Source organism: Salvelinus namaycush, chromosome 10, assembly GCF_016432855.1.
Source record: "Salvelinus namaycush isolate Seneca chromosome 10, SaNama_1.0, whole genome shotgun sequence".
Taxonomy (NCBI): domain Eukaryota; kingdom Metazoa; phylum Chordata; class Actinopteri; order Salmoniformes; family Salmonidae; genus Salvelinus; species Salvelinus namaycush.
Genome location: NC_052316.1, coordinates 18,792,741 through 18,815,636, shown reverse-complemented (window position 1 = coordinate 18,815,636; position 22,896 = coordinate 18,792,741). Strand labels below are relative to the sequence as shown.

Below are 22,896 nucleotides of genomic sequence, written 5' to 3'. Positions count from 1 at the left end.
ACACAGACAAACACAGACGTAGTTCCAGTGTGTGTTTTTAATGTATTAGATATTCAGGGGGTTCAAAGGATTGTTCACATATTAGTACTAACACATGTCACAGACCACAGTTTAGATAAATACACCACAGGTAATAGAGAAGAGGAAGACCCTTATTTCCATGTCAACTTCTGTAACAACAGTCTGACGTCAAGCACTGGCAGCAGACGCTAGGGAACACATTCACAGCACGCACATGTCATACTGTACAAACATTGTCAGTGATACAGACCTCAGTCAGAAAAGGCCATGGAGAGCAGTACACTCGCCCTCCGGACTCAGGAGTCACCATCTCCTCCGTCAGGACAGTGCACATCCAACTTACAGTATGCCTGAGGTCAGGGCAGCAGTTGAAGTGCCACAGACAAAGGGCAGAAATGACAACCTATTCTCTGTAGAGCCTATTCCCTACATAGAGACCTACAAATGTAGTGACCTATATGGGGAATAGGTTATTTGAGATTTTCATTTGAAGCCAGTGCATACACACAACCTTGTTTCTCCTCCAGCTTAGTGTGTGTTGATGAGTTGGTTGTAGACATGCTCCAGGATCTGAGAATAGGCCTGGTCTTTGGGTGCATGGCCGCTCAGAGAGCCCTGAGGGAGAGAAACCAAACCGGTGAGGAGGAAATCTCTGTAGGACATATCCCAACTGGAGATAACATGTATGACCTGAACTTCACACAACTGTAGATGTCAATGAGAGATTTGTGTGATCATTTGGATAACGCGCACGGATCACAAGTTAGCATCTGGCCTTAGATGAAAGGCCAAAAAGCATATAAGGAATTAGAATAATTTAATACGATATCTATGACAAAAAGTTAGTTGGTATGCAGTTTCCTGTTGTTAATGAGTTCTTATATGAACAGACCTTGATTTTGTCCATCATGGTGGTATCAGGACACCAGAACTGATGGAACTGCACCAGGTCAGGGGCTGCCCTGTAGAAGTCCACCAGCAGCATCTGTGGAACAATAATTGAACATAGAACAGTGACAAAGTGGCCAATGTCCTACCACTGAATTTATTTGCATAGGTATGGTTACTATGATTATAACTATACTGAACATAAATATAAACGCAACATGTAACGTGTTGGTCCCATGTTTCATGAGCTGAAATAAGATTCCAGAAATGTTCCATACGCACAAAAAGCGTATTTCTCTCAAATGTTATGCACAAGTTTGTTTACATCCCTGTTAGTGAGCATTTCTCCCATGCCAAGATAATCCATCCACCTGACAGTTGTGGCATATCAAGAAGCTGATTAAACAGCATGATCATTACACAGGTGTACCTTGTGCTGGGGGTAATAAAAGCCCACTCTTAAATGTGTAGTTTAGTTACACAACACAATGCCACAAATGTCTCAAGTTTTGAGGGAGCGTGCAATTGGCATGCTGACTGCAGGAATGTTGACAGAGAATTTAATGTTCATTTCTCTACCATAAGCCGCCTCCAACGTCGTTTTATAGAATTTGGCAGTACGTCCAACCGGCCTCACATCCACAGACCAAGTGTGACCACGTGTAACCATGCCAGCCCAGGACCTCCACATCCAGCTTCTTCACCTGCGGGATCGCCTAAGAACAGTCTTCCGGACAGCTGATGAAACTGAGGAGTATTTATTTCTGTAATAAAACCCTTTTGTGGGGAAAAACTAATTTTGATTGGCTGGGCCTGGCTCCCCAGTAGGTAGGCATAGGCCTACTCCCATTCCCATCCATGGCTGCGCCCCTGAACCAGTCATGTAAAATCCATAGATTAGGGCCTAATTAATTTATTTCAATTGACTGATTTATTTTGATCAACTGTAACTCAGTAAAACCGTTGAAATTATTGCATGTTGCGTTTATATTTTTCTTTAGTATAAGTTTGCGAACAGTACCATCTCATTCAGGACATCACTAGTTAGGAAGTTATCTTGTACATAGGTCACCTCCACCGCCACTGGAATGCCATAGTCATTGGGCCTTTGCTGTGGATGGAAGAATGGTGATAAGTGTTATAGACGTTTACCTTGTCTTAGAGGAATATGTTCTTATTCATTAAGGCATGTACTACCACTGCACTCACCTCAGGGGGTGGCACTACCCAGAACGGTGTTATAGTGGATGCCACACCCTGGTTCCCATGGTAATAGGGGCCTAAAAATCAGGGGCACATTTGAATGTTAGTTCAATGTCTGGTTATTTATTTTTATTTTCTATATGAAAAGTTTTCCCCATTGGTGCCAACTGATTGCCCAGTACAGACCACAGATAATGCCCAGGCAGGGCTGGAAGCCATTACTGCTCCCCTGGAGCCTCAGCTGGTGGTCCATCTGAGAGTCGATGTCCTGCAGGGATGGCAGGGCGGGGCCCCGAGGGTGACTGTGGTACCAGCCCACCAATGACAGCCCTCGCATGAACAGATTCTGGCAGATCTGTAAGGTAATTGGAAGAAGAGACCATTTGTATTTTACACAAACATGTATGATTGTATCATATTATGGAATTGACTTATGTTGATCCACATCCTGGTATTAGCAGTGTTAGTAGGGCTTACCTCTTCTTCAACAGCAGAGGCCGAATCTCTATCTGCCAATCGTGTACGACAGGGAAACGCTCTTAAAACTGTCAGAACTGCAAGCAAAGGGCACAACAGACAGGTCATGAACATCATACATGTTGAAGATCGTTACTGTAATGTCAGAGGGGAAGTACAATGTCCTGTTTGCTCACGGTCTCTGCTTTTATAGGAAATACTCACGTTGTGTGTTAGTGTCCCATCGTCCTCCGAGGTAGCCCACCACCTCACTGGTGGTCAGGTGACAGTGGAAATCCTGAGGGCACACAATCAAGCTTTTGTCAATTTCCCCCAATAAGACAGATTCAAGCTGTAGCCTACACCCCGGTTTCACATTTCCTCTCTTACTACCACTGTGTGACTCATGCTTACCATGAGAAGCAGCACGTTGCTGGATACAGCAACATTGAAAGGCTGGAACCTGTTAATGGCTGAGAAAGCTGATAACTCCACCAATGTGTGTGGATCCCTGTCGATATACAGTATGTGTTTGATTAGTGTTGAAGCTTACTTGTATGCATTACAGTGACATAGGCTAGGATGAGCACAATTATACCTTGCAGCATCCCTGGTACCCAGAGTGCAGTATCTGACGGGGATTCGCTCTCTGTCTCCTCTCCTGGGCACAAGGCTGATATCTGTAAGAGAAAGCACATTAGATGCATCTATCCCTTTCCCATATCACTCTCTACTATACACAGTTAAAATTAAATAATGCCATTTCTAGAGATTCTTGGTGGATTTAATCTCACCATGCAGCTCAGGTTTGTTCTTCCTGTTCTTGTCATCTGTCGGCACTGCCGTCTTCCCCTCTTCCTCCTCCTCATCTCCCATCTCGTCATCTTCTCCCTCGCTCACCAGGCTCTGACATCACAGGAAGAGGGAGGGTGTGAGATGCTAGTATTCATACTAACAGTCTTCTACAGCAGTTCTCTCCCTCTTTCATCGTCCCCTTTTAGCTTTTAGTTTCCGTATCAACAAACCTCCATCGCTTCCTTTTACTACCCCTCTTTTCCACCCTGCTCTTTTCCTCCTCACCACCATCCATCGCTCCCTCCTTCTCACCATGTCTGCACTGGGCTGATACTTGTGCAGCCAGCTGGTCTTGTACTGCACTAGTTTCTGGCCCCGGTAGCGCACCGAGGCCCATCCACAGCCTGACTTCTTGGCAGGGTTGACCAGGCGCTTGCAGTGTGTGGCCCAGGCACTGGGAGAATTGAAGATCTGCCCCGTCTCCACCCAGCGGATCTTCCCATCATTCAACAGGTCGCCTACAAACTTCTTACCCTGGGGAGAGAACAGGTAGAGAAGGATGCAATTAGGCTTATTACATATGTAGCGTTAGTAATAACCATTATTACTAGATAGTGTGTGAACATGTATTTTCAGGTAGTGTACATTAATCTGTTATTACCAGAAAGTTTATAAATATCTGTTATCTTATTACCAGGTAATGTATAGACATCTACTATCAACTACTGTATTTTTACCAGGTAGTGTATGGACAGCACTCCATCCCCAGGCTCAACCAGGCCGTCCTTCAGCAGCACTCTCAAGGTGATGCCTCGCCTAGTCAGCAGGGAGCCACGCCCTGAAGGGGTCCTTAGATCAGACTCCTCTCCTCCACTCAGCTCCTCCTCCTCTTCCTCTCCTCCCTCCTCCACCACCTGTGGAGACAAGGGTGGCTCAGAGCCTGAAAACACACACACACATTAAATGTTATGTATGATGCATTTGTAGGCCATGTATACAATATAAAGGTGAGCTCAGAGAGAGGAACCACTCTTATTACAATGTAACAAAAACATGTCCAAATGAAAACATGATAAGGTGCCATGATTTTGGCATGAAATGAAGAACCAAAGATGGTCATTAATCCAAAATAAGATATTATATCCTTGAGTCCAACAAAGGATTCCCTCTAAACTGCTCAGAACAGGGCAGCATGGCTGACCCTTAAATGTACACAGAGAGCTAACATTAATAATATGCATGTAAATCTCTCATGGCTCAAAGTGGAGGAGAGATTGACTTCATCGCTACTTGCTTTTGTAAGAAGTGTTGACATGCTGAATGCAGCGAGGTGTCTGTTTAAACTACTAGCACACAGCTCGGACACGCATGCATACCCCACAAGACATGCCACCAGAGGTCTCTTCACAGTCCAGAATAGACAGACTATGGTAGGTGCACAGTACTACATAGAGCCATGGCTACATGGAACTCTATTCCACATCCGGTAACTGATGCAGATAAAAATACACCTTATGGAACACACACACAGGCACATAAGACACACTCTACACACAAGTACACATGGATTTTGTATTGTAGATATGTGGTAGTAGAGTAGTGACCTGAGGGAACACACAATGTGTTGTGAAAAGTGTTATGAAATGTAATATTTTAAATTGTATATAACTGCCTTCATGTTGCTGGACCCCAGGAAAAGTAGCTTCTGCCTTGGCAGCAGCTAATGGGGATCCTTAATAAATACAAATACAGGGGTCATGACATCTGAGGTCAAGAAGTCACCCACTGACGCACATAAATTACTGTCACAGTTTAAATGTAGTAATAATATGTAGGACATGTTACATTTAGAGATGTTTGACATAGCTAATTAGTTGCCACTTGTGATAATTGTGATAGCCCCTAATTAACGCTGGAGCCTTTGTGAGACACCTTCCTTTTGTATGGTTAGTAAGAAACCAAAAACGCAGAAGAAATTCCATAGGGACAAAAGAATAGTCTTCTGATTTGATCTCATTTGCTATTTTATTAATTACCACTATTAAAAGTTGATTAAATATGTATGCGCTTTGTTGTTGTTTTTCTGGCCATTGGTTATTCTGCATTTCTCCGCAACACGAGGCCTGCTGCTCGAGATTAATTTCACCGAGTATTATAATTAAAATCACTATTTTATCATTCTCACCCATTTCTCTGAAAGCGTCGGAGAGCGGCTTTATTTCCAACTCCGCCAAGAGGTTTTCTTTTCGGGCCACTTTAGAGCAATGCACAGAATAGGTTCAATAAACACAATTCGCCACACTGGCTGGCGAGCTATTATTCAAAAACATAAAATGAAGGCGTCTGTATCTGCAGTGTAGTTTCCTTGTTGTGTTGCTTTAATGTCAATTCCCCTCCCCTTTCTTTCTCTCACTCCCGTCCTTGTCACTCTCCCCGTAAACAAAAGCGATGTTTCTTTGATCCTATGTCTCCTCGGCTACTATTCGGCTACTACTATGCAATGTCCACTCGGTATCGGACATAGTTTGTTATAGTCAAAATATATATTTATCTATAAATTAGTAATTACATGGTAGAATTAGATCATCAGTTTATAAATTCCTGCTTCCGGAAAGATAGTGTCGCTCGGTGCTTTGAGACAGCCGCTATGTACGTGGCCAGTCAGTCCATTCGATGATTCTAGCAAAGAGAAAATAATAAAAACATTTAATTGCTGGCATTTATAAACACGTACCACAAGTAGCCAAAGACACATTTACAATCAAACATATGTAAAATAAGTTAACCTTGTCCAAACCGCATCATCCCTAGCCCTTAATTCCCCTATATTTAGCCACTAGAGAATCTCCTCCTCTTACAGTCAGTCCCACGCTCCCCCTCGTCTCTTTCCTCCTTTGCGAGGTTCCTCTATCTCGAAAAGGAGCAAATTACCGAAACAAATCCTGTGGGGGGCAGCAAAACCACCACTTACAAGTTAACCTTCACTGTGACAATAGATCTCGCCAGCTTGTAGCCTAGTTCTAAAACCCGGAAATGAGTTACCTCTGGTTCGTTCAGCCATCCCTATGGGGAACATGAATGGGGAAAGAATAGGGTTTTGGGATAAACGCTGAAAATAAGGTCTGAGGTTAACACAGGCGTAGGATATATTGTACGCGTTGAGCTTAGTAGACTAAATAAGTAGCCTAATTAAAACTTAAACTATAGTGAGAAACTTTTTTTTTTATTACGGTACTTTCCTGCACTCACCGAAACTTTTTTGTAAAAACGTCTGTGCGCTTCCTCGTCTGGAAAAATGGGTATGGCCCAATGTGAAATAGACCAATGATGAGCGTTTCGCCAGCAGTGGGCGTGTTTTGGCGACAGACACATGCCTCAAGTGGCACCTGTAGTACTCTACGGACAATTCTACAGAGAGAGCAATTGTTTCCAGTCAAGAGAGGAACGCCAGATGATACTTAAGCACATAACAAAAGCTTCTCCAAATTATAGCTGGACGACCAACCAAACCTCGTGGCTTTTCTCTGACAGGGACTGTCGATTTCTTATGTTATACATTTTTTTTTCTCACTTCAAGCCATAAGTCCACCCAGGTGTTGTTAAACCACTTAACCAGGAGAGCGGGGAATCACTGTCCCCGTGCGTAAACTCTTCGTCGCACTCGGCACTGATGGCGGCGACCAAGCGAGCTGGGCGACAGCGCGAACAGCTTCCACACTGCTACTACGAAGGATTCCTGGAAAAAAGGTCATTCGAAGACAAGGTATAAGGATGTTGCTACATTATGTAGTAGTAATTCAATACACTGGGGTCAGACAGGCTTCCGGTGTCGATTAAGACACCACGAAATAATCAAAAATATACTTCCTGTAGCATGTTTGCACAGATCCATATGGCTGTGTGCCTACAAACTAAACTTCCAAACACTTCCTACCCAGTTACGCTTACACACAGGTGTTCCAGCATGCTAACTAGCTAATTAGCACAGGTGGCACTTGTGTGTTTTCCGTTAACAACCTGGATATATGGTCCTGTGGGAACACTAACCCTATAAGTGAGTAGTAATTTAACATTTAGGGGTGGGTATAACCTTTGGAACGTTTCAACAGGAATCTGTTCCAAAAACGGCATCAATTCACCTAGAAAAGTAGCTACCGAATAGGCATCAAATCACCACGTAGCTTTTTCTTAAATGTTTGTCCGTAGGGAACGAGGACAGACATGTTTCGGAATAAACGTGGTGAGTGAAAAACATAACGAAATAGCCCACTCCCTACCGACAATGGACCTGATCGGACAGCTCAGAGCTTCTCCTCTTTTCAGTCCATAAAAACAAATGGATTGGTGGAAGAGGCAGGGCAGGCCAGGAGGGAGGGTGTGGTCAAGCAAGGCATCCCCCGAGGCTAAATGCCCTACGGTTTACCGGTATCATATTCTGCCGCTATATAACTTTTTGTATGCGTTGTTTGTTGTCAAGCTTGTTATTGTAATGGAGCAGGTCTCGAACACTCGACCTTCTAGCCCGTAGTCCAGCAGTCGATATCCACGCTTATAAACCCAGGGTCGTTAAATTATATACGAAGTTTTTGGAACATATTCCTGTTGGAACGTTCCAGAAAGGATACCCACCCTCGTGTTAACGTTCAGAACGAGCGCCCAGGCGCTTAACAAAACAAGACCGTATAATGGACAAAGCCATCGGTCATGGGGCGGTAGGGTAGCCTAGAGCGTTGGACTAGTAACCGAAAGGTTGCAAGTTCAAATCCCCGAGCTGACAAGGTACAAATCTGTCGTTCTGCCCCTGAACAGGCAGTTAACCCACCGATTAATCTGCCATTTAAATAAAATACATTTTTTATTTATTTGTAATAATGACAATTGCAACAATACTGAATGAACATTTTTATTTTAACTTAATATAATACATCAATAAAATCAATTTAGCCTCAAATAAATAATGAAACATGTTCAATTTGGTTTAAATAATGCAAAAACAAAGTGTTGGAGAAGAAAGTAAAAGTGCAATATGTGCCATGTAAGAAAGCTAACGTTTAAGTTCCTTGCTCAGAACATGAGAACATATGAAAGCTGGTGGTTTCTTTTAACATGAGTCTTCAATATTCCCAGGTAAGAAGTTTTAGGTTTTAGTTATTATAGGACTATATCTCTCTATACCACTTGTATTTCATATACCTTTGACTATTGGATGTTCTTATAGGCACTTTAGTATTGCCAGTGTAACAGTATAGCTTCCGTCCCTCTCCTCGCCCCTACCTGGGCTCGAACCAGGAACACATCAACAACAGCCACCCTCGAAGCATCGTTACCCATCGCTCCACAAAAGCCGTGGCCCTTGCAGAGCAAGGGGAACAACTACTTCAAGGTCTCAGAGCGAGTTACGTCACCGATTGAAATGCTAGTAGCGCGCACCCTGCTAACTAGCTAGCCATTTCACATCAGTTACACCAGCCTAATCTCGGGAGTTGATAGGCTTGAAGTCATAAACAGCTCAATGCTTGAAGCACAGGGAAGAGCTGCTGGCAAACGCACGAAAGTGCTGTTTGAATGAATGCTTAAGAGCCAGTCTGCTGTCAGACTGCTCTATCAAATATCAAATCATAGACGTAATTATAACATAATAGTAACACAGAAATACGAGCCTTATGTCATTAATATGGTCAAATCCGGAAACTATCATTTCGAAAACAAAACGTTTATTCTTTCAGTGATACGGAACCATTCCGTATTTTATCTAACGGGTGGCATCCATAAGTCTAAATATTCCGGTTGCATTGCACAACCTTCAATGTTATGTCATAATTACGTAAAATTCTGGCAAATTAGTTCGCAACGAGCCAGGCGGCTCACGCTGTTGCATATACCCTGACTGTGCGTGCAATTAACGCAAGAGAAGTGACACAATTTCCCTAGTTTAATATTGCCTGCTAACCTGGATTTCTTTTAACTAAATATGCAGGGTAAAAAAAATATACCTCTGTGTATTGATTTTAAGAAAGGCATTGATGTTTATGGTTAGGTACATTCGTGCAACGATTGTGCTTTTTTTGCAAATGCGCTTTTGTTAAATCATCCCCCGTTTGGCGAAGTAGGTCTTCACACAGTTCGCAATGAGCCAGGGGGCCCAAACTGCTGCATATAGCCTGACTCTGTTGCACAGAACGCAAGAGAAGTGACACAATTTCCCTAGTTAAAATAAATTCATGTTAGCAGGCAATATTAACTAAATCTGCAGGTTTAAAAATATATACTTGTGTATTGATTTTAAGAAAGGCGTTGATGTTTATGGTTAGGTACACGTTGTTGCACCAGGGATTTTTTTCACGAATGCGCTTGTTAAATAACCGGTTGGTGAAGTAGGCTATGATTCAATGATAAATTAACAGGCACCGCATCGATTATATGCCATGCAGGACAAGCTAGATAAACTAGTAATATCATCAACCATGTGTAGTTAACTAGTGATTATGTTAAGATTGATTGTTTTTTATAAGATATGTATAATGCTAGCTAGCACCTTACCTTGGCTCCTTGCTGCACTCGCATAACAGGTAGTCAGCTGCCATGCAGTCTCCTCGTGGAGTGCAATGTAATCGGCCGTAATCGGTGTCCAAAAATGCAGATTACCGATTGTTATGAAAACTTGAAATCGGTCCTAATTAATCGGCCATTCCGATCAATCGGTCGACCTCTAGTTGAGTCATCCGCATACATAGACACACTGGCTTTACTCAAAGCCAGTGGCATGTTGTTAGTAAAGATTGAAAAAAGTAAGGTGCCTAGACAGCTGCCCTGGGGAATTCCTGATTCTACCTGGATTATGTTTGAGGCTTCCATTAAAGAACACCCCTGTCTGTTAGACAGGTAACTCTTTATCCACAATATAGCAAGGGGTGTAAAGCCAAAACACATTTTTCCAGCTGCAGACTATGATCGATAATGTCAAAAGCTGCACTGAAGTCTAACAAAACAGCATCAATTTCTCTCAGCCAATCATCAGTAATTTATGTAAGTGCTGTGCTTGTTGAATGTCATTCCCTATAAGCTCGCTGAAAGTTTGTCAGTTTGTTTACTGTAAAATAGTCTTGTATCTGGTCAAACACAAACACATACTCGCTGGATGCGGAGGGTTAGGAGTGTATTGCCCGCTAGGGCTGGGCGGTATACCATATTTTACAATGTAGCGGTAATGTCCATTTGCATAGTTTACTCCACTACTTGAGTCATTCCTCTCCGCTCTCTCTCTCTCTGTCTATGCCGCTTTCCACACAGACCTAGTCCCACCCCCTGTCACTCAAGGAACGCATTTGTTGTTGCTTGACCACAAGACCCTTTCGTTTAGTCTGCATGTTCAATGCAGCATATGCAACAATGTTGATGACAACGATGTTGTTTCCACTTTGATCTAATAGAAGTCCACAAGCGTTCTATAATTTCAATATTAGTTTGTGTTTCTTACATCTGCAAACAGCTAGTTTGTATTTTCTTAGCAAGTTAAGCTAAATCATGTTAGCTACTAATGCTAACTAGCTAATAAAAGTACTGAGTCAGAGCAAACGTAGCTAGCTATTACAGCCTAATACCAGTGCTGGTGGAGGCCTACATCAGCATGTTGTTTATGCAACAGTATCTTCTAAAACAAAGAGGACTAGGTGAAGCGTGAATATCTTAGCTATTGAATAAAGATTTAATGTAGCCAAAGTTTGTAGGGCCCCCTGGGAAACATGGAACATCACTTTGGTTCCTACCCTGTCACAATAACTCATTCATGGCATTTTCGTTTCGTTGTCATGTCAAACAACACTGTATTCAAAGTGCCCACTATTCATTATATTCTAGAATAAACATTCTATTTCCATGATTCCAAAAGTTCACCCAAGTGTCTTGATCTAAATCGCAATTGTAACATTTGTTAAAAATAAGGTCTTGTTTTTTTGTCCATATTGTGGCAATGTAGAAATTATCTCAAATGAGTGCAGGAAATGCAGAAATTGATGGAAATGCAGGAAATTATTTTAGGTTGAAGTTGAATTGAACAGTATAAAACAATCAGAATGGAGAAAGACCCATTTGAAATAATTTAGAATATATGTGTTGCCACCCTAGGGTCACGCACTCCATAAAGAAAATGTAGAACTTTTATTAATCAAAAACATAAAATGCTGTCAAAAATTAGAAAAATACCATGAGATGATATTTTTCCGTATCGCCCAGCCCTATTGCCCGCTAGGCTACTTACGTTGGGATGCCAAAGACCAGACAACATATACTTTGTCGAACCTTGGGGCTATTGTTGTTGACTGGGGAAGAAGGGCTGATCCAGATGAGTGATTTACATCTCACTAATGTGTGGAATGAGCCTGGGCCACTACTTGAGCAAGCTGGAAACTCCCTGGAGTTTCCTGTAATATTTCCTATCGTCATGGTACACAAAAGTTTACATGTTGAGATGTCGGGCAATTCCATGGTTACGAAATTGCAGTGATACTTAGATTTTTCACTTAAAATGTATGCCAAACAAAAAACATTGATTTAAAAGTTTACCAAACCATAGAACTCTATGCTAGTGATGGGGGGGAGGGGGAATAAATAGTAGATATCAAAATATTATTTTTGATATATTGTATCGTTTTGACTAGCAATATTATTTTAGCGGTAGTTGCCTTTACTTGCACCAAAACGCCAGTATTTTTGCTTCATAGCTTGTTCTCATCTTTTAGAAAGCCAATTTTGTTTTCAGGGCTTTTATTTCCATGACTGATCAAAACTTGTTTTCTCATGTCCCACTGCAGCAGATATATTGTGAGCAACATGTTTAGAACATTGAATTGCAGTAAAATCACTATCAAATCACAATACATATATAATCATGAGAATTGCAATACATATCATATTGGCACCTAAGTAATGTGATATTGTATTGTGAGGTCCCTGGCAATTCCCAGCCCTACTCTGCACAAGGACTACTTTTAACAATTAAAACACAACAATATCCCTCTGAGCCAAATGGCTGACAATTTGTTTTATGGGACAATTAAAGTTGGGTTGTCTTGTGCGATCAACGTTTGTTGTCTTGATTCCCCTGAAGTCTTTGCACCAACAATTTAATCCCCTTAACATTTTTAAGCCATATTCACCAAAGTTGAGACAGTTACCCAGGAATATTCCTGGGTAACTAACACAGAGAATGTCTGCATGCCGGCTCTAGTATGTGTGCTATGGGTGGAGCGCACATTATAAATGGTTTCTGGTAAATTGGGTGGTTCTTTGGACTTTGTTCTCTCTGAAGGAGCCACGGGATGTCAGAGACAGAACTGGTTAGACTACTTATTGCCACAAGGCATTAAGTTTGGAGCAGGCTGGTGTAACAGATTAGATGATTGACAGGTCTTTATTATTATTATTTGCTGTATTGTCCGATTAGAGCAATGGGCCGGGCTTCAGACATGACTGGACAGTGTTGGGGCTCTAATAATGGCATCCTGTGATGATATGTGGTTGTTTTCCTAATTTGTCATTCAGCCTGTTTTGTTCTGTTATCTACTACCAGAGTCGTTCCATTTCATTTCAGCAAGCGAGGTTACCCACCATCTCAGATTGTTATGAAATTGTTTCTGTAGTTAGAAACAGGTAAGATTGTTTCAGGAATGCCATTATTTTGTTGACATTTTCTCTGAGAAATGAAGCTAATTGATTGCACCCAAATTGACCCTTTTTAATTAATAAGATTCAGACAATATTAAATATAGTACCCAAGTTCTGAAATGGACCAAACATCTTCCTACCAATGAGAAATTCATGAGGAATCCCCCAAAATGGTCAAAAGCCGCCCACGATGTGGTCATCTTCATAATTCAAGCCAGTCCTGTCACATAAAGTTAGGCTTGATGGGAACTAGACACGGTCAGTCAGTTCAACAGAATTTACATGAATTACACTGGGAGAACGATTTTCAACAATAATGTTATGTGCCACTTTGTGTAGACTGGTGACTCAAATGACACAACTCATTACACGTAACTATACTGACATAAACTGGAATTCATTATCTATAGTTCATCTCATGCATTATTCTTGTAAATCTTTATGGTGTTATACAACTTGTCATAGCCATTGTCTGTCTTCCGCCATCTCTCTCTGTCTTTCTAGGCATCTCGGAGACTATGGACATGCTTGTGTGGAAACATTCTTTTCTTCTACAACAACACCAATGACAATTATGTGAGTTAACTGGAATGGGCAAGAGAAGGGGCCTACGATGGGACAAGTGGGACATCAGATAGAGGAAAGCTCAGTGGTCGATGTATTGGGATGGTGGCCACTCATTTGTCACTGCATACTCATTTGTGTGTGTTTTCAACAGTATGTGGAGAAACTAGAGCTCCGTGGCCTCATCTCCTTGATGGATGACTGCAGTCGGGACAGAAACCTGGAGGCAGCCAGACTCATCCTGCGCATGGAGGATGGGGAGATCAAAATCACTGTAAGGACATGGATGACTATTTTTGTTTTGCGTTACTATTGTTTTATTAATGGTTTAATGGGTTCTCTCCTTCACTCTACAGGCCCCAAGTCTAGAGGCTCGAGAACTATGGAAAGGTTTCATCTACTCTGTAGTTGAGGTTAGTGAAACATGATACAGCTAATTCACTATCATACCACATATGGCTCAGTAGGCTAGTTTTCCTGGTAATACCTGGTAAGTAAACTGAGAATTTATTTTATCTCATGGTTCAAGCCCAGTTTATCAAGCCCTGCTTATCTCCAGTCTTGGCAGGGATTATAATAAAATGTATCAAGTCAGTTATTATAAATTCTTGTTATTTTATGCCCCATTTTCTCCCCAATTTTGTGATATCCAATTGCGATCCAATCACGATCTTGTCTCATCGCTGCAACTCCCCCAACGTGCTCGGGAGAGGTGAAGGTCGAGTTATGCGTCCTAAGCCGCACTTCTTAACATGCTCACTTAACCAGGAAGCCGGATGAAACAACCCCAGGCTGTAATGACGCTCCAACAGTGCCTTAGAGCGCTGCGTCACTCGGGAGGCCCCAAATCACACTTTTATGATTGCACATTTTAATTAAGCCTGATCTTTCTCTTTCCTACACTATTTTTTTCACTTTTGTCTTGGCTTGCTTCCCATCTCTCAAGCTGTCTGTCTCACTGGCATGCGCAGACAGTATAATATCATGCCATATATTTATTGGTGTTATATAATTATCTGTCTGTGGGGAATTTGATGAAACTGCATTGGTAACAATGGCATAATGGCACACAGCTTAGTCAATATTGCCCCAAACATTTCCAGTGTTTCATGGCCTTTGGTCTAAATGATGGTAAATACTCCTTGTGTCTCTCCCTCCAGCATTCAGTGCCAAGCTCACTCAACCTGCTGCCAGGCCAGATCTACATGATGAGAGAGACGGTAGAGGCCGAGAGGGAGAGACTGAAGACCCTGTCCCCTACCCCTGCTGCAGCATCCAGCTCCAAACTTTACCTCAGCCTCGTAGGGGACATGCCTGCGTGAGTGCCCTATATGTACATTAGAAATCTATGGGACAAAAGTGCTGGTAGCCGGAGGTTTACACTGGGCTGTTTACTGGTGTCTGGCTAGCTCTGTTTGCCCAATTTTCTTCTACTGTTCAGATGTGTTATATGTGGATGTTCTATGTGCAGGTGTTTTCAGCCCGTGTCTCGTACTGAGGCAGAGATGACTTTGGAGAGACACTCTGACTGTGGGAACCTGCTGATTCGGCCTAGCAGGGATGGCGCCTCGTTGGCTGTCACCACTCGACAGGACCTCAATGGGTACGCTCCCCCATTCCCCTCAATTCCTGACAGTGTTGTCTACAGTTCAATCAAAGAAAATACACGTCACATGATAGTTTGATTAATAGTCCATGAAAGCAACACATGCTGAATCAAGTGAAGGAAAGCCTGTACTTATTTGTTCATGTGACAGATTTCTTCTATTTAATTAATGTGCCACTCATTGATACTCTCTCTTCTGGCAGGTCTGTGTTCAGACACTATCGCGTGACCAGGAAACATGACGGAGGATACGTCATCGATGTAGATACTCCAGTGAGTGTTTCAAAGGGATTCCTGAATCATTATTCCTGCTTCCTCGTTGCTGAACACCTGCTTGTCCACTGCCACACACAACACTTTAAACACAATACTTTAAAGAGGTTTTATTTGTATAATAGAACATAAAATAATAAATTTAAAGTTATTTTCTTTATGGCAGTTAACTTACACTTTTCCTCATTCTAAAGTTATGAATGGGAATTCTCATTATGACCCTAGAGAGGCATTGAACCTCAGGTTAACCCAATGTGAGGGAGTGTTAAGGAAGACATTGATTAAATATTCTGCTGGTAGTCACAGGACAAACAATAAGATTGTCTTTGCCTGCCCCTGTTTTCTCCTGAAAAACAGACAAATCAATCACTGTGATAATACATCTTACATTTATTGGTGCTTTTTGATGTTATGACCTGCATAATAGCTTCGTTCTGCTTTAGCCAATCTCTGAGCACTTTTCTCTGATTGCTGGCACAGAGTGCGTGGTAAATGTTTCTCTAAATGGGCCATATTGACTGTTTTCAGCTGTTTCACTGTATTTCCAGTATGAGGTGGTGTGTGCAAAATGTTAATGATGGTTCTGCCTGTAGATCTTCTGTGCCACACTGCATGATGTCATAAACTGTCTGGTCGACAAGACTAATGGAACTCTGACACCCTTCATTATGGAAGGACCGTACGAAGAGAGCATCAGTAAGACGGAGCACACAGCACTTACTACTGCGCTCTTTCATTCGCTCTTACATTCTCTTTTACATTCTTCCTCATTCTCCCTGTTTTCCCCTCTGTTTCTGTTCATTGTCCATCTTGAGTTAAGTATAGCTCTGGCTTATCAGTCATGGTCATAACATTCATGCCCTCTGTCTCCCCAGCGTTTGTTCAGGCAAATGAGGAGAATGGAGAGAGTCTGCAGTGTGTGCCCAGTACTCCCATGCACCCTGTGCCAGTCCCTGCTCTACCTCCCAAACCAGGTATACATACCTCCCTTACTGGGACCTCCTTGACCCTGTTAACAAACACACCCACACCTTTACAATGTCGCCAAATGCACTTGACCACTTATAGCTCTCATTCATATTAGGAATTAGAGGTAGTTGCCACTAACAACATTTTTTACAAGTAGACAAGACAGATAGTCCATTTGCGTCATGTTGGACTCTATCTGACGTAAGACAATGGGAAAGGATCTGATCCCAGATCTACTTGTCAACTTCTATCTCAAGCTTCAAATAATGAATGTTTTGCCTTAGTAATGAACAGATTCAATGAGTTATGCTAAAGAAGAGAGAAAAGGAATATTGTGTTTTAATCCCAGGTCCAAGAGGGCGTGTACCAACTCCAGAGCCTGAGTCAGATACAGGAGTGAGCCTTGACCTCAATGATACCCGTGAGTACTATCCTCTGTCCCGCTCCCCTCTTGTCTTCAAACACACTTCAAGTATGATTTAATTTCTCACTCTCGGTTGCTATTCTTGTCTGTGTGCTTTTCCAGAGAAAGAAAAGAAAGACACTACTTTGCAGCCTGCTCACCCCTCTCAGACTCCTCCCACACGCTTTCGTCTGCCAAGTGAGTCCCACTGTCTTAACTACTGGTACCGTACTACTCTAACAACTTCAGACCAAGGTTATTGTAGTAAACAAAAAATAAAATTGGGAAAAATACTTTTTAGTAAACTGCGGTGGTGGAAATAGTACCAAATTGTCATACTTGAGTAAAAGTAAAGATGCCTTAATAGAAAAAGTGAAAGTCACCCAGCAAAATACTACTTGAGTAAAAGTATTTTTTTTAAAGGGCTTTAAATATACTTAAGTATCAAAGTAAATGTAAATGCTAAAATATACTTAAGTTTCAAAAGTAAAAGTATAAATCATTTCAAATTCCTTCAATTAAAGACGGCACCATTTTTCTTTTTTATATAAGGATAGCCAGGGACACTCCACCACTTTACAAACAAAGCATGTGTTCAGTGAGTCTGCCAGATCAGAGGCAGTAGGGATGACCAGGGAATGTTCTCTTGATACGTGTGTAAATTAGACCATTTTCCTGTCCTGCAAAGCGTTCAAAATGTAATGTGTACTTTTGGGTGTCAGTATGGAGTGAAAAGCACATCATTTTCTTTTGGAATAAAGTAAAACATAGTAAAGTGCAGAACCAAAGTAACTACTAAAGTAAAAATACTTTGAAGTACTACATAAGTACTTTACACCACTGGTAAACTGAAATAAAATTTGTAAAAACTTTAAACCTATACTGAAACTTCTCTTTCACTATAAAATAAAAACCATCAAATTGCTCAGTTATTTTTTTTATATTTTTGCATTTTTTGGCAAATCAAATAAGGTTTTCAAGCTTTTTTGTATTTTGGTTTTTGAGCTTCTGATTCTGGCAGGTAAATGCTGCCAGTAGATGGCAATGTTTCAAATAGGCCTAGCTTGTGTATCACTCACTAGCTATCACCAGAGAGGATGAGGCGAAGCAAGAGGATTATATCTGCCCAAAATCTTTCCCTACAAGATAAGCAGACATGTTTGCATGGAGGTGTATGAGTGTCAAATTACGTGAGGATTATTTGGTTAAATAGAGTAATGTTTAGGTTGTTTTGTCCTTTGAGGAAAAACAACTTATTTGTGCCTGTTCACATGTGTATCTGCCCTCTCATTGGCTAGAATGGTCCCACCTGATCTCGTCTCCATCTTTGAGGACATGTATTTTCATTGTTAGAGCTGTTACTTGAGCTATTATATTGACAAGATGTTCATCTTTGCTATCACTATCTAACAGGAAAGAAATGCGAAGCAGAGACTGTAAAGAAAGCAATACACCCTCTTTTTTTTCTTTCTTTTTTCTGATCAGGGCCACTCTGGTCTGCTTATTGCCCCCACCCCACTGAGGGTGTTCCCCAGAGCTAAACATCTTGCTAGCTATTTATTTCTGGTTGGGGCAGTGAGCAGACTAGTGTGGCCACGCCCCGACCAGAAACATTTGCTAGTGAGATGTTTCGCAATAAGCAGAGAATGGTTGCGTCCCCCTGCTCAGATGGTGCATGCATCGACAAACTATAGGCCAAGGCTCTCCATCCTTGTTCCTGGAGAGCTACCTTCCTGTAGGTTGTCACTTCAACACCAGTTGTAACTAACCCGATTCGTCTTAATCAACCAGCTAATTATTAGATTCGGCTGCGCTTGGGGCAGAAATCTATAGGACAGTAGCTCTCCAGGAACAGGGTTGGAGAGCCCTGCTATAAGCCTACAACACATATATGGTCCTAGCCTCCCATCCATAGGCTACTTTCTGTCTCTAACACTGAAACTAAATATAGAAATGTTTTTATCAAACTGAAACTAAATAAAAATGAGTAAATCTGAAAACTAACTGAATATATTGGACTCGCTAAATGTACAGTAGCCCTTATCTAGCTAAACACTCATTCATATAACTCCGTGAGAAGCAGGGTGCCTTTTTTGGAAGTTTACTTGAATCGGTGTGAAACTGCAACAAACACAAAAGTACATGTTTTCAGTTACAGTAGTATAGAGCACAGAATGTCTTCCACAATAACTGCACTAAATGTACGAAATAAGGAATAAGAGTACTCAATCTAGAGCCGAATATAAAATTGCTAGAATGCAACTGTATGCTTGATATTGCTCCGCTAGGTGTCCCCAGGGAGAAATAGTGTTGAAGCTAATGCAAAGTAGCTAACAGCTAACTAATTTCTCATGTTTCTGTAATTATGTGAAACATTTGTCATGTGTTAATAAACAAATGTACTTACAGACATTGTCATACAAAGCTTATAAAGGATGTTTAAGGATTGTAACTACTGTCACATCTTACACATTGCTTCACTTCTGAAACTGCTTTCTGTCACATGACACAAACAGGTCAATTCTACTCTGCTGCACTTAAACTGCCTCTAGGGGGTGCTAAACAACTAACAGGTCCAGAACACTGAATTTTTAAATAAACTAATAGAAATGAAGACAAATATATAAAATCACAACTATAATAACCTTGCCTCAGCCATTAACTGAAATATATTTAATGAACTATGTACTTGAAACAAACATATAGAGGAGCAAGGTTTTGAAACATTGTGTTTTATGTTTTAGTGATGCCCTGTCAGACCCCCCATTTGCCCCATCAAACATCTCTGCCAAGTGAAGTGCTGCTCAGCTCTGGTGAGCAGCCTATTTGCTTGCCCTCTGCTGTCTTGCAAAGACATTTTTTTTAAAACATTGTTTTCATGGTCTTAGTAGATACAGGGCATTTGGAAAGTATTTAGACTGCTTGACTTTTTCCACATTTTGTTACGTTAAAGGCTTATTCGAAAATGGTTTAAATATATATTTTTCTCCCCTCATCAATCTACACATAATACCAAAGTGAAATCAGTTTTTTTTATGTTTGCAAATGTATTGAAAATGGAAAAACAGATCTTATTTACAGAAGTATTCAGACCCTTTGCTATGAAACTTGAAATTGAGCTCCGGTGCATCCTGTTTCTATTGATCATCCTTGATGTTTCTACAACTTGATTGGAGTACACCTGTGGTCAAGTCAATTGATTAGACATCATTTGGAAAGGCATACACCGGTCTATATACTGTCCCATAGTTGACAATGCATGTCAGAGCGATAACCAAGCCATGAGGTCAAATAAATTGTCTGTAGAGCTCCAAGACAGGATTGTGTCGAGGCACAAATCTGGGCAAGGGTACCAAAACATTTCTGCAGCATTGAAGGTCCCCAAGACCACAGTGGAAGAAGTTTGGAACCACCAAGACTCTTCCTAGAGCTGGCCACCCAGCCAAACTGAGCAATCGGGGGAGAAGGGCCTTGGTCAGGGAGGTGAACAAGAACCCTATGGTCACTCTGACAGAGTTCCTCTGTGGAGAGGGGAGAACCTTCCAGAAGGACAACAATCTATGTTGCACTCCAGCAATCAGGCCTTTATGGTAGTGGCCAGACAGAAGCCCTCCTCAGTAATTAGGCACATGACCGCCCGCTTGGAGTTTGCCATAAGGCACCCAAAGACTCTCAGACCATGAGGAACAAGATTCTCTGGCCTGATGAAACCAAGATTCAACTATTTGGCCTGAATGCCAAGCGTCACGTCTGGAGGAAACCTGGCACCATCCCTACGGTGAAGTGTGGTTGCAGCATCCTGCTGTGGAGATGTTTTTCAGCTGCAGGGACTGGGAGACTAATCAGGATCAAGGGAAAGATGAATGGAGCAAAGTACAGAGACCCTTGATGAAAACCTGCTATGGGCCAAGGTTCAACTTCCAACAGGACAACGACCCTAAGCACACAGCCAAGACAACGCAGGAGTGGCATCGGGACACATCTCTGAATGTCCTTGAGTGGCCCAGCCAGAGCGCGGACTTGAACCCAATCGAACATCTCTAGAGAGACCTGAAAAATAGCTGTACAGCGATGCTCCCCATCCAACCTGACAGAGCTTGAGAGGATCTGCAGATAAGAATGGGAGGAACTCCCCAAATACAGGTGTGCCACGCTTGTAGCGTCATACCCAAGAAGACTCAATGCTGTAATCGCTGCTAAAGGTGCTTCAACAATGTACTGAGTAAAGGGTCTGAATACTTATGTAAATGTTATTTATTTTGTATAAATTTGCAAAAATGTCAATTGATGAGGGGAGAAACTATTTAACATGTCATCCATTTTAGAATAAGGCTATAATGTAACAAAATGTGTAAAAAGTCAAGGGGTCTAAATACTTTCCGAATGCACTGTATCTCATTTTATAAGGCAGTCGACATGCAAATTAATTTTTTTAAATACCTATCATGGCACCCTGAGGTGTTTTTGTCTTGTGTGTTTATTTTTTAGGCTATCCACTGAATCTTCCCTTTGGGAATCAGTCAATGAAATTGTTCTCCCTTGTGTTGTAGGACCTGAGAGGAAGGCCCTGATGCCACCACTGGTGCCCTCTGTTCGTACACCTCATACCTCCCACTCGACCTCCACAGATACCCCTGACACCAGGTTGAGAAGCATCACTGTGACTTCTGTCCCACCACACGCTGTGGCTCAGAGTAGGTCAACCATTTTGATTTCCTTTTTTACTATCTCGTCATTTAGAAGAGTTCCATCCATCTGGAATATGATTGATTGTTGAAATATAAATTAAACCAAAACCATTCCAAAGTTAAATTCTTAAATGCTGGTTTCTTGACTCTTGTTCCTTTCAGCCATATCTGAGGAGCTCAAGTTGAAGTTGGAGAAGAGGCGGGCGCAATAACAGTAACCTCTCCTGGCAGCTTAGTCAACCAGCAAGTGGAAAAACCTGCTACAGCAATGGCTTCACAACAAAATGGGGACACTCAACATTCTACTACTACTGCCCAAACATGTCACTTTCTCTGGTAGACAGAGAGACATGGACCGTATTTCCCTCTGTCAGACTCAGCCTCTGGGCTACTCTGGCCGCCTCCTCCCCTGGGCCGGGTGCCTGGGTCTCCCTGTTCCTTCTCAGCTGGGCTGTGTATGCTCAGACTCTGAGATGAATGCCTTATCGATTGCTCCTTCCAGTATCGCTTCATCCAAACCAGACACTAGCAAATTTAACAGACTGTAAATCGGCATTTAATTGTCACATTCGCACCACGGTTGTTTTGTATATTTGCACATTTATTGAAAAAGTCTAACTAGTTTTTTAATATATTTTTTTATGGAATCCAATAGGCCTACAGTATCAATTCTAAACCTGTCAGTGTTTTTGTTTCTTTGTCGTTTTTTGACATGCTACGGTATTCTATATTTATATTGATATCGCTATACATTTGTCTCTCAATTCTACAACAGACTTTTGTCAAAGGCAATGAAGCCAATGTTGTCTCCTGAATGAAATGAAAGGAGTCACCGGTATTATATCCTGTGTCTATTCTTGTGAGAACAGAGTTGATCTGATATCTTTGAAAATGTAGTAGTCTTGAATCCTGAAATTTACTTCTGGTCCTCAATGTACCGACTGAGAGAAACACAGGGCTGTCTTACTGCTTTATTAACTGTGTGTGACAGACATACATACTGTAGTGTAAAAATTAAAGGAACATATTTACATTGTCAAATGTTTTAACCTGTGAAGTAAAACATATTCTCCAGTGGAAGCTTTAAAGCATTGCAGGTTATATTCATATGATGCGTACCATCAACATGACAAAAATGTAGACAATATTTAAAATAATAGCACCCCAGCACTGAGTTTCGACATCAGGTGACATGAATAAGGACTGGTGGTAACATCGGTAAACACTTGCAGCAACAACATCTCAGAATGTCTCTCTTCCAGGTAGTCCTCACCCAGCTCATAAAATGGTTTCTCTCCTCACTTCAGGTGGTGATTAAACGGTGACAAGTCAGGGCGACACATGTTAGAATACAATATTCAGACCCT

The 22,896-nt window shown here is 41.6% G+C and overlaps 2 protein-coding genes across 7 annotated transcripts; one reads left to right on the top strand and one right to left on the bottom strand.

Annotated features, from left to right (window-relative positions):
* Positions 1-19: 19 nt before the first annotated feature.
* Positions 20-6,367, bottom strand: mpnd (MPN domain containing). Of its 4 annotated transcripts, XM_039002437.1 has the most exons (15): positions 6,150-6,362; positions 5,933-6,042; positions 5,549-5,617; positions 4,101-4,303; positions 3,676-3,897; positions 3,363-3,474; positions 3,167-3,248; positions 2,983-3,079; positions 2,794-2,866; positions 2,590-2,666; positions 2,299-2,467; positions 2,119-2,189; positions 1,931-2,020; positions 914-1,006; positions 20-636 (listed from the first exon to the last, which is right to left on the bottom strand). In XM_039002437.1, the coding sequence occupies exons 3-15, from the start codon at positions 5,550-5,552 to the stop codon at positions 550-552; spliced, it is 1,380 nt and encodes a 459-aa protein (XP_038858365.1). In that variant the 5' UTR covers positions 5,553-5,617; positions 5,933-6,042; positions 6,150-6,362; the 3' UTR covers positions 20-549. The 4 variants fall into 4 exon arrangements, with proteins under 4 accessions (XP_038858365.1, XP_038858363.1, XP_038858362.1 ...); XM_039002435.1 differs by having other exon boundaries at positions 5,549-6,042; positions 6,150-6,361; XM_039002434.1 differs by lacking the exons at positions 5,549-5,617; positions 5,933-6,042 and having other exon boundaries at positions 6,150-6,367.
* Positions 6,368-6,721: 354 nt separating this feature from the next.
* LOC120054802 (signal-transducing adaptor protein 2-like) lies at positions 6,722-22,444 on the top strand. 3 transcript variants are annotated; one of them, XM_039002438.1, is made up of 14 exons: positions 6,726-7,126; positions 13,531-13,602; positions 13,745-13,864; positions 13,947-14,003; positions 14,751-14,908; positions 15,062-15,193; positions 15,400-15,469; positions 16,063-16,165; positions 16,345-16,443; positions 16,788-16,859; positions 16,965-17,039; positions 19,586-19,654; positions 21,392-21,535; positions 21,692-22,444. In XM_039002438.1, exons 1-14 carry the CDS (start codon positions 7,034-7,036, stop codon positions 21,739-21,741), a joined length of 1,314 nt encoding a protein of 437 aa, XP_038858366.1. In that variant the 5' UTR covers positions 6,726-7,033; the 3' UTR covers positions 21,742-22,444. The 3 variants fall into 3 exon arrangements, with proteins under 3 accessions (XP_038858368.1, XP_038858366.1, XP_038858367.1); XM_039002440.1 differs by lacking the exon at positions 13,531-13,602 and having other exon boundaries at positions 6,722-7,126; XM_039002439.1 differs by lacking the exon at positions 19,586-19,654 and having other exon boundaries at positions 6,728-7,126.
* The last annotated feature ends 452 nt before the right edge of the window (positions 22,445-22,896 follow it).